The sequence below is a fragment of the Rattus norvegicus genome, chromosome 6, assembly GCF_021556685.1.
Source record: "Rattus norvegicus strain SHRSP/BbbUtx chromosome 6, alternate assembly SHRSP_T2T, whole genome shotgun sequence".
Lineage (NCBI taxonomy): Eukaryota > Metazoa > Chordata > Mammalia > Rodentia > Muridae > Rattus > Rattus norvegicus.
Window position 1 is genome coordinate 106410669 of NC_141539.1, and position 11610 is coordinate 106422278.

General features: G+C 43.2%; 1 protein-coding gene and 1 long non-coding RNA gene across 10 annotated transcripts in view; one reads left to right on the forward strand and one right to left on the reverse strand.

Moving 5' to 3' along the window:
• The window catches only part of Slc39a9 (solute carrier family 39, member 9), a 38916-nt gene that overhangs the window by 22230 nt on the left and 5076 nt on the right, over window positions 1-11610 (forward strand). For 6 of the 8 annotated variants that reach the window (NM_001399666.1, NM_001399665.1, NM_001034929.2 and 3 more), the window contains 4 exon segments: window positions 291-491; window positions 6964-7032; window positions 9182-9267; window positions 10287-10421. In NM_001399666.1, coding sequence (NP_001386595.1) covers window positions 291-491; window positions 6964-7032; window positions 9182-9267; window positions 10287-10421 — 491 coding nt within the window. 8 annotated transcript variants of the gene reach the window in all.
• LOC134479447 (uncharacterized) overlaps window positions 1-11610 on the reverse strand; it is a 45009-nt gene that overhangs the window by 18279 nt on the left and 15120 nt on the right. The window contains exon 3 of one of the 2 annotated variants that reach the window (XR_015623173.1): window positions 10580-11339. The exons of the other annotated variant lie outside the window; for it this stretch is intronic. This is a non-coding gene — a long non-coding RNA (uncharacterized LOC134479447). Of the gene's footprint in view, window positions 1-10579; window positions 11340-11610 lie in introns of those variants that run through there. 2 annotated transcript variants of the gene reach the window in all.

An 11610-nucleotide genomic window follows, 5' to 3' on the forward strand; every position in this document is an offset into this window, starting at 1 on the left:
ATCTAGAACTAAATTTAAATGGAAGGATGTGCCTTTTCAATACCTCCTCTCTCTCTCTCTCTCTCTCTCTCTCTCTCTCTCTCTCTCTCTCTCTGTGTGTGTGTGTGTGTGTGTGTGTGTGTGTGTGTGTGTGTGTGTGTGTGTGTGTGTGTGTGTTTGCTGGCTGATACTTTATTACAACCTTTTAAACTGAGGGTTGCAGTATGGGACTTAGGTGTCCTTACAGTAAATTAAGTAGCACTTAAAATACAAATGGAAGCTATCCCATTTTGTGGTTTGTTTTGCTCCAGGAAAACACCACCAAGCCAGTGAAGCGAAGCAGAATGTGATTGCATCAGACAAAGCAGCAGAAATATCAGTTGTCCATGAGCATGAGCACAGCCACGACCACACACAGCTGCATGCCTACATTGGTGTGTCCCTGGTACTGGGCTTCGTTTTCATGTTGCTCGTGGACCAGATTGGCAGCTCCCATGTGCATTCCACTGACGGTGAGTAGCTCTCGGGCTTTCTGGGCTGTGCAGGAACTTTAGTTTGGAAATTTACAAACTGAGTGATTCCATCTACACCAATAACCTTACTCAAATGCCAACTCCTGTCTCCTCAGGCATTCTCAGGTATTTTATTCAACTGTGGGAGCTAGTGATTTGTGGTATGACAAAACTGTTTATTGACATATGTGGTGGTTTGTATATGCTCGGCCCAGGGAGTGGTAGGATTAGAAGGTGTGGCCTCGTTGGAGTAGGTGTGTCACTGTAGGTGTGGGCTTAAGACCCTCACCTTAGCTGCCTGGAAGTCAGTCTTCCACTAGCAGCCTACAGATGAAGATGTATAACTCTCAGCTCTGCCTGTACTGTGCTTGCCTGGATGCTGCCTTGATGATAATAGACTGAACTGTAAGCCAGCACCAATTACATGTTGTCCTTTATAAGACTTGGTCATGGTGTCTGTTTACAGCAGTAAAACCCTAACTAAGACAACATATTAACCCTGCTAGGCTTAAAGGAGTCACATTTAGTGAGAGTCTAGAGCAGACGTCCTTAGCCTGTTTTGTGCTGTGGACTCCTTAGGCAGTCTAAAGCCTATAGCCCAATTATTGGATGTTGCTCTTTACATACATAAGCTTAGTACACAAGGCTACAAGAATTTGAGGCTAGCTTGGTCTCCATATAGAGTTCCAGGGGTTACACAATGAGACACTATGTAAAAGCTGGCCAACCAATAAACAAAAACCTCAAACCAAACAAACAAACAAGCAAAAGACTTGATAGTGAGTAAATTCTAATCTGCCCATTCGATTCAAGGAGGAAAGAAATAAATAAACAGAGGAGCCCAGCAGGTGATCAAAGTCAGTGTCACCAGCATTCTGCTTTTTGTAGCTCAGGAAGCCATCAGACTAGCCTCCTTCTAGCTAATTCTAAACTGTGGATTAGGTGTCCTTATCTAAAGACAGCAGGGAGTCAGTAAGAGCAGGCACATTCTGCAGAGCATCGATATTTGGAATAGAGATGCCAACTTTTATAGGGTTGGTAACAGCGTCCTTGTGATAGAAACTCCATCTTCCATAGCATCATTGCATGTCCATAATCCTAGGACTTGGGAGGTGAGGTCAGGAGAACCCAGACTCACCTCTACTACATAGCAAGCTTGAAGCCAGCCTGTACTACTTGAGACCTTGTCTCAGAAAGTCCTCAGTGTTTGTGGGACAGAACTCAGGACAACCAGAGCCCTAAGAAGAAGGGAGAATCCTAGTGTTATGGGACATCCACCAGAGAAGACTACTCAGACATGGCTTTAAGCCAATAGAAAGTCTTTATTAGCCAGCAGGTGATTACACTGGATTTCTGGGATACCAGTATAATAGCCCTGAGCCTTTCTCTTTTAAGCACAAAACCACATCCTGCATTGGCACACTTCAGCCAGCAAGAACAGTTAGCCAAAAACAACTGTAGAAGCCAAAAGCAAAGTTAGTATATAGGGACTACCCAGAACTATGAACTTTGATGGATTAGGACTTGGTTCATCTTTTGGCAGGTGTTGCTGGGTTCCAAGGCCTGAGTGGGTGCCTCCATCATGGCGTCAGTTGTGCTAAGGTCTGGACCTGTTACACTAGAACTCAGCCCCAGTTTTTATGAGTAAGCTGTTCAGGTCTGCTGACTCTGGAGCCATGCATGTTTGGGCAGACTCCAAGCAGTTAAGCTAAAACAATTAAACTGAGCTGTCCAAAACACAGGTTACAATTTGAGACAAACTAAATTAGGTAAAGCAAAACATAAACATAGGAAATGTAAGCAAGTAGAACCGAGATTATTCACGAGATAGTGCATGACCCCACATGAAGAGCACCTGTGGTCAGCAGAGGTACAGTCTTCTAAAAGGAAAGAAAAGAAAAAACAAACAGAAACACGGATGCAAGGAGGAGAATGTATTCTCCAAAAATGTCGATCTAGCTGAATGCAGTATGTGACTTAGAATTGGCTCTTCTGAGGAATGTTATTAGAAAACTGACACAAGTCGAATGTGCAACAGGAATCAGAAATGATGCTAAATTCTCTGAGGTTGATGTCCTTTATGATTTATAGTTTCCTCAGGAAACACACATTGAAGCCCCTAGAGATAAGCAGCTGTGTCTGGACAGCTTATCCTCAGGTGGTAACGGCATGTGTGGGAAGTAAGAGTACACGCTGGGCTGCAGTTGGTTCCAATGTTTAGAGAGTTGGTCAGGCAGAGACAGGGACAAGTGATTATTTCCTTTAAAGTATTGTTGTAGCTTTTTTCAAGATTAAAAATTATTTCCAAATAAAAGTTGTTTTGTTTTAATCGTGGACCGAATAAATGAACAAAGCTTTTGATGTAACTCTGTGCTTGAACATGGCATGGCTTAGCATGCAAGGCTTTAATCCGAAACCTGAAGAAAAAGAAAATATAGTACTAAAACAAAATAAAAGCAGGTTGAATAGGCAGGTGTGGTGACATATGATAATATCAGGGTCTCAGGCAGGTAGTCTGGAGCTTGTGAATTCAGTAGAGACCAGCATTGGCCACATAGTAACACTTGACATACTATCAGAAGCAAAGCTCTCGCTGTCAACAAAGGGTTTCCATTTCCTTGGATTTATTGTATCTTTGTTAATGTGCTTACTTTGTGATACAGTCTCATATATACCAGGTTAGTCTGGAACTCTTTATGTAGCCATTGGTGACCTTTAACTCCTGGTTCTCCTCCACCACCTCTAAAGTACTGAGTGAGCCATGAAGGCCATACTGCACCTTTCAGGAGACTTCCCCATCCCCGCGGTGCACACCTTTAACTTCAGCACTTGGGAGGCAGGGGCAGACTGATCTCTGTGAGCTTCAAGGCCAGTCTGGTCGACATATTGAGTTCTAGACCAACCAGGACTGCATTGTAAGACTCTGTCTTAAAGAACTAAAATCCAACACTTGCTTTGTTTTGGTTTTGCTAGGGCCTGGGAAATAGATCCCTAACACCCAAGTAAAAAGCCAAGCATGCTCTCATACATATGTAAACTCAGTGCTGGGGCAGGAAGTCAGGAAGATCCCTAAAAGTTATTGTTGGCCAGCCAGCCTAGCTGAATTATGAAAGAGTCAGTGAAAGACCTTGTCTCAACAAAACAAACAAAATAGAACAAAACATAGCAAAGTAGAGAATGATTGAAGACCCCAACATACACTTCCCTGGGATACTTAATGACCAAGCAGCCCAATCAGTCAACAGCGTCTCAAGGTGGGGAGTGAGGATTAAAAAGAAAAAGACAATTAGACAACATTATAACTTGACTCCAGCCAGTGCTGAAGCAGGTTTTTTTTCCAGTCTGCTTCTATACCATTTTAGGTACATGCAGAGAATAGGTCAGTTCTAGATCAAAGACAAAGTTGTCAAGGAACAAACAAGGCAATAAACAAAGTCCTGTGATCACTGTGTCTAGGGGTTTGTCAGGGTGACCAAGACACAAGGAATACAGTACATTCCTTGGCTGTATTCATCTTCTAGCACAATGTCAAAACTTTATCTAAGCCTACTTCTTTGTCCTAGTCCAATGTCAAATTCTTGCCAGATTCCAAGAAGCTGCACCAAGAGCTCTCCACCACTTAACATGTCTTAAGTTGGCCAGAGTTAGTCATGAGTCTGTGCTGTAAGTGAACTAAAGAGTTAAAACCTTTAAAGTAAGCCATGAGAGAGAAGGTTCATTGACAGATACTTGCCTGGCACATGTAAGACCTAGACTTGATCCTCAGCACTGAACAAACAGGATTTTTAAAAGTTACTTTTATTTCTCTGTGTTGTGCATGGGGCATTTTGTCTGCTGGTATACCAGTGCACCACACTCATATAGTGCCCACAGAGGCAGAAAGATCAGGTAAAAAACATCAGATCGCCTGGAACTTGAGTTACAGACATTTGTTAGCAGCTGTGTGGATGCTCGGAATTGAACACAAGTCCTCTGGAAGAGCAGCCAGTGCTCCTAACTGCTGAGCCATCTCTCCATATGTCCCCTGTCCCCCCAAAAAGAATTTTTAATAAATTATATAGGTCCAATAGTGCCCTGTAATCCTGTATCCCGAGTTAAAAGTAACATGTGTTCATTCTTCTTTCTGTTTTCTATGGAAGGGTACTGCTTTTGCTGACCTTCGGTGTAGGTATCTTTGATTTTCAGTTTTTTAATTTTAGTTAAGTTTTTTTTTGGAGACAGAGGCTTTCTGTGTAGTGCAGTCTGGTCTCAAACACACATTCCTTCTGCTTTTGTTTCCCAAGTGCTAGGAGTATTCCTGTTTGGCACCATACGTAGCTCTGGTTTTATGTATTACTAAGTGTCAGTAAAAGTTACTCACTTATCAATCTTATGCTCAACTGCAATTTCTTCCTGTAGATTTATGACAACTAAAAGAGAATTACATGTTTTTTCTCTCTGTGTGTGTGTGTGTGTGTATGTGTGTGTGTGTGTGTGTACGTGTACGTGTGTGTATGTGTGTGTGTACACGCGCGCACGCCAGAGGTATTGGATCTCCCTAGAGCTAGTCACAGGTTGTTGTGAACCACCAGACGTGGGTGTTGGGACTAGAACTTCATTGGGTCCTCTGCAAAAGCAATGGGTGCTCTTAACTGCATAGCCATCTCTGGCCCCAAAAACACTGTTTAAATATCTAATGCTTTTTTTTTTTTCTTTTTTTTCGGAGCTGGGGACAGAACCCAGGGCCTTGTGCTCGCTAGGCAAGCGCTCTACCGCTGAGCTAAATCCCCAACCCCTATCTAATGCTTTTTAAACATATTTTTATTAATTCTTTGATAAATGTATATAATGCATTTTGATCATATTCAGCCCTTCAACTTCTCTAAGATCTTGTGCTTTTTCTGCCCCCAACCCCTTCTTTCCCTTCCTCCCTCCTCCAGGAGTCTGGTTTGTGTTGCTCAGTACTCTTGGATGTGGGGTGTAGAGGCTGCTCTGGAGAGTAGTTCATCTACTAGGAGTCATGCCCTTAAAGAAAACTGAGTCTTCCTTCCTCTCCCAGGAACTACCACATGCTAATAGCCCCTTAGCTAGGGGTGGAACTTCACGCCCTGCCCCAACCCCTACCTGTTTCCTATAAAGATAGTAACATCTCCATTTCCATCCAGAGGGCTTACAAAGCAACATGGGGGTGCCTGGTGCTGCACCACATTCTGTGAGATGTAAAAAGGAAAAGAAGTACAGCGTCTTGGTTACAGCCCATCTGGGGAGGAAGAACAATGATACAGAAGAACCTCTGAAGTGGCACATGGGTCCCAGCTACGCAGAATCTTAGTTGAGCCAGGACAATTGTTTTGAGCTAAGATTATTCTCTGATCTTTTCTTGAGCGATGTGGTTCTAGGATTTGACTTGGAACAGTGTCCAGGTTTTGGGTCGATTAATCTGGGAAGCTTAATACTTGCCAAGAACTAGAAGTGAGGAGATTTGGGGAAAGGAGGGTAAGAATGATTAGAAAATACTAGAGCAACTGTGTTAACTGGTCTAGATACTGAGAAGTACTTGGAAGCATCTGTTATGTAGCTTACAAACCTTCTTCAAGCCAGGTGTGGTGTCCTGAGCCTGTAATCCCAGCTACTTAGGCTGAAGCAGAGAAGCCACAAATCCAAGGCCCGCATGGTCTTTAGAATGAGTTCAAGGCCAGCCTGGCACTTAGAATTAAAAGAAATCAGATTAAAAGATCTCAGAATTAAAAGAAAAAGAGTAAGAAGCAGGCTGGGCATTATAACCCAGGGGAAGAAGACTCAAGTGCACGGACAGGGCCCTAGGTTCCATCCTCAATACCAAAGGGGAAAAAAACCTGATAGTGTAGTGTAGCTCACCCGACTGCTTTAAAAGAGGCCACAGAAGGGTGGTGTTTTTTTAAAGATGTCTGTGACATTTCCGACTGAGGTGATTTGGGGAAAGTGAGCAAAGCAGTGGGAAGCTGTTGTAACGTGGGTTTAAGTTGGTGGAAATAGCTGCATAATGGAGAAGAAAAACGTGACCAAGGTTGCATGAAAACTGGCAGGAGTTAGATGAGCCTTCGAAGAAGGAACCAGAGCCCAGAGAGCACTTTCTGCAGACTGAGGAAGCTCGGGCACTTGGGGTCGTGCATTTCAGAACTATGCAGGGAAGCCCAGTCAAGAGTTCCCTCACACCCACCTCTTTAGTTCAAGGAGAACATTGAAGAAAAGAGAACAGTGGGGAAAACAGTCCACATCAGAGTTCAAAATCTGAGCTCTCAAAATATGTATTCGGCTGGATGTGGTGTTGTATACCCTTAATCCAGAGCTTGGGAAGCCGAGATGTGGATTTGGAGTTCAAGGCCAGCCAGAGGTGCCCAGTGAGACTCCAGCTCTAAAATAACAATGATAAGAAGAAGTGGACCATCTCCAGACAGGTGTTACTTTTGCTTTTATGTCATACTACATAGTGATATTTTCTCATTCTCTGTAGATCCAGAAACAGCAAGGCCCAGCAGTTCCAAAATCACCACCACACTGGGGCTGGTTGTCCATGCTGCAGGTAAGTCAGCATTGCAGTGAGACTGCTCCTAACCTCACCGAGGAGACTCCACCCTGAATGCTCTCAGGGGAGGGTTGCTGAACAAAGTCCTCTGGCTGGAGCACAAGCCTTGACATTCTGTATTGAGTTTACAAGCTAAGAATGTGTTCTGTATTTTTAACACCTAAGCACAGACTATAAGCTAGGCATGGAAGCACACGCCTGTAATCCAAGCACGCAGGAGGTAGAGGCAGTAGGATCCAGAGTTCAAGACCAACTTGACTACTTAATTTTAGCCTGAGCTACATATCTAGATCCTGTTCAAAGCGTCAGGGGCTGAAGCTCAATGACAAGACATGTGCTGGGTGTGTGAAAGGAAGGCCTGTATTCAATCCAAACAGAAAGATCTTTCCTGTCACTGGGGAACTGTGGTATTGAGTGACACTGCTGTTCCGGAAGACAGCTCTGCCCACGTGTTACATATATGTTACATATCACCTGTGGCTTGTTTTGTACAGCAGTGACACAGTTGAGTAGTTACAAGTAACTTACAAATATTCCCTGTCTGGGCTTTAAGGAGTTTGCTGACCTCTGCCCTAAGATCTATCTGGAAAAAAGCCTGTGCGTGTCAGCAGCAAACAGCCCAGTGTAGGCTGAGGCAGCATCAGAGGACTCAGTGCAGCTGGTGGGACTTGCTTTAGCTCTGTAGCCCAAACCTGGACCTGATGGTAGGGAGGACTATGTGAAAAGTAGCTCGCTCCTAACCTGTTGTTTTTTGCTTTCTAACAAAATCACCCATATCGCTGCACTAGAGGCAGCAGGACTTGGGAGAAGGGAGCCAGTAAATGAGGTGGAATAAAGTCTCACACAGCAGCCAACTGTATTCAGATCCCCAGACAATTTATACTCTAGGATTAAGAAGTCACCTGAGTAAAGTTCTCTTGAGTTCAGGCTGTAGACTATCACAAGGACAAGCCACATACGCCAAAAACATGTCCATAAAGCTATATAAAGGAGAACATTTATTAAATAACATCAGCAAACAATGGTGAGTACTCTGAAGTAAACACACCTGGATGGGCACACAAACATTCCGAGAACAAGTCAGTGTTTTGAAGAAACTAGGATTTCAAGACTTGTTTTCTAGGAGTGTTCTCATGAGCACATAGAATTCTCCTCACACGACTCCATTTCTGGACTCTGTTCCACCACACCCTATTCAGCCAAAGTCCTATCTTGACCTTTTTTTTTTTGTCAACTTAAATACAAGCTAGAGTTATATGAAAGAAAGGAACCTCAATGGAGAAAATGGCTCCATAGGATCCAACTATAGGGCATTCTCTTAATGAGTGACTGATGTGGGTGGGCCCAGCCCTTTGTGGGTGGTGCTGTCCCTGAGCTGGTGCTCCTGGGTGCTATAAGAAAGCAGGGTGAACAAACCAGTGAGCAACACTCCTCCATGGCCTCTGCATCAGCTCCTGTCTCCAGGTTCCTGCCCTGTTCCTATTCTCACTTCCTTCAGTGATGAACAGTGACAGGGAAGTGTGAGCTAAATAAACCCTTTCCTCCCCACCTTGCTTTGGTCATGGTGTTTTTGTCACAGCACAGTTACCCAAACTGAGAGAGTCCCCATGGTATGTGAATCATCTGTGTTGAGGCCGCAAGCCTTGAAGACAGAAGGATGCATCCTTTGGAACTCTTCGTTAGTACATTCTTATTAGCTTGGCTCGTCAGTGGATGTTTGTCTTCCATACTTTTTTAAGCAATAAAGACAGCTACCTTGTGGACGACTCGGGGCCAGGTCTAAGCTCTGTGCATCTATTTTAGCACTCAAGGAGCTAAGAGTGCACATCCTATTGACCCCGTCTTTTTTTTTTTTTTTTTTTTTTCCTCGTTTTTTTCCAGACAAAATTTCTCTGTTTAGCTCTGGCTATCCTAGAACTCACTCTGTAGACCAGGCTGGCCTCAACCTCAGAGATTTGCCTGCCTCTGCTTCCTGAGTGCTGTGATTAAAGGCGTGCACCACCACCCAGCCTATTGACCCTTCCTGAAGATGAAGTTCACTGAATAGTTTCCCCAGGTCCAAGTCCTGCTCTGCTGGGCCTTGAAGCCCGTGCAGCCCAGCACTGCCTCCCTTCATAGCATCTTGTTTCCTTGTCTCCCAATTTAGCTGATGGTGTAGCTTTGGGAGCAGCAGCCTCTACTTCACAGACCAGTGTCCAGTTAATTGTGTTCGTGGCAATAATGCTACATAAGGTAAGCCAAGATCGAATATTGAACATAATTGTAACTAAAATTTGTCTTGATCTTTGTTGCATTTCTGAAATGTAGTATCTTTTTAGCTTTAAAAATGTATTTATTACATGTGTGTGCACATGAGCACACACATGCCACTGTTAGCATGAGAGAACAACTTTATGAAATTGATTCCCTCCTTATACCTTTACCTGAGTCCTAGGGTTTGAACTTGGGTCCCAAGTCTTGCAGAGCAAACACCTTTGACCCATTGCAGTATCTGATATCCACCACCACTCCCATTTTAAAATTTTTAATTGATATCCATTTAGGAGAATTAAATATGTGTGTTCAGTGCTTTTGGTTTTGCTATTATTTTTTTAAACTCATTGGAAGGGCTTTATTTTTTTTTTGTATCATCATATACACAAATGGCTAAATGCTTACTGATTTTTTTTCTAAAGGTTTATTTATTTATGTATTTTATATCTATGAGTGCTCAGTCTGCATGTACTAATGCTTGCCAGAAGAGGGAACAGAGTCCCATTATAGATGGTTGGTTGTGAGCCACCATGAGGTTGCTGGGAATTGAACTCAGGGCCTCTGAAAGAACAAGCAGCCAGTCATCTTAACCACTGACCAGCCCCAAATCTCTCCAGCCTTCAGTTTCTGTTTTCATACAGTTTTGTTCGGACGGCTCAGTGGGTAAAGGCACTTGCTAAACAAGCCTGACAACCCAGTTCCCAGAGTCATCTTCTGACCACCACACACACACTGTGGCACACAGATGGCTACAGTCACACACAGTTATAACAAGTAAGAATTAAAAATTCAAAGCAATCTTTTGTACAGTACTACCAAGAAAGATTACATACAGACCCATGTAGGATTTTCTTGTGAGAACATTGGTTCCTAAAAGGCAAGCTTGCTCTTGACCAATGCCCAGGTTTTTCATATTCAGATAACATCACATGCTTTTCTTAATGTGGAAGCAAGCCCTGCTTATCAAGTGATAAAAGGGGCTACTCTGTCGTTTCCAGGCTCCAGCAGCATTTGGGCTGGTTTCCTTCCTGATGCATGCTGGCCTGGAGCGGAATCGAATCAGAAAGCACTTGCTGGTCTTTGCACTGGCAGCACCAGCCATGTCCATGCTGACGTACTTAGGATTAAGTAAGGTAAGTGCGAGCATCCCTTGCTGTGGAGTTGAGTGTGTCTGGTTCTCTCATAGGTGTTCAGTCTGCAGCCTGTGAGCTGCATAGGGCTGAGAGCTATGAATGTGACCCAGCACAAAATCATAAACTTAATAAAACATGACACAATTTTTTTATTTCTTAGGTTATTTTATTGGTAACTCGTATTGTTGTCTATGTATGTCACAACATTCTGTCACAATATCAAAAGGCTCAACAAATCTGGTAGGGTGTCTTAGGTTAAATTTTTCAGGGACAGTATTTTCTCAAACTAAGACAAAAATTGAAAGTAAAAATCTGTATAAAGTAAGTGTCTTGATTTCAAGTTAGTCCTTTTTATGACTTTAATATTCATACAAATTGAATATCAGTTCTAAGAATATTTTTGTAAATATATAGTAGCATTTCAATGTTTTAGATAGTATCATTTAGCCAGCCATGCTTATTTTGTTTGGCAGATAACAGTTAGAATTATCCAATTTTTAAAAATGTATTTATTTTTATTTCATGTGCATTGGTGTTTTGCCTGTATGCATGTCTGTGTGAGGGTGCCAGATCCCCTGGAACTGGAGTTACAGTTGTAAGCTACCGTGTGGGTGCTGGGAACTGAACTCAGGACCTCTGGAAGAGCAGTCCTGCTCTTAACCCCTGAACCATCTCTCCAGCCCCACCATCCAACACTTAGTGCTGAGACAGGCACAGGAGGCATACAGGACAAGCCATGCAGTGGCTTCTAGTAGAGCTGGAGAAAGATGGCTGTAGGCAGCTAGGATTCCAGTTCTTTTAGTTCTTTATACCTGAACATCGCTTCAGAGTTGAGATGTCAGTCTTCAGCTTAGAGCTCACATGCTCCCATTTCCAAGCCTCATAATTCTTCTATAGCAACCATCCTTCCTAGTTTACCTAAAGACAGTAAGTAGAAGTTACGAGGAAAATCGTACTATCAGACTAACCAGGGCTGGTTGGAAGGAACTGCTGTCCCCCATCCCTCTCAGAGGGTCATTGATTCATCATCATCTCAAACAATAAATGTGTTAAAAGGAATATTGACTCTTTTGGTTTTCTGTGGTTGGCTGATTGGTGGGAATGAACCCAGACCTCCCACATCCATGCGAAACACTACACTGAACTGTATCCCCAGATCGTGCTTTCTTTCGTCTTCTTCCTTTCTGTT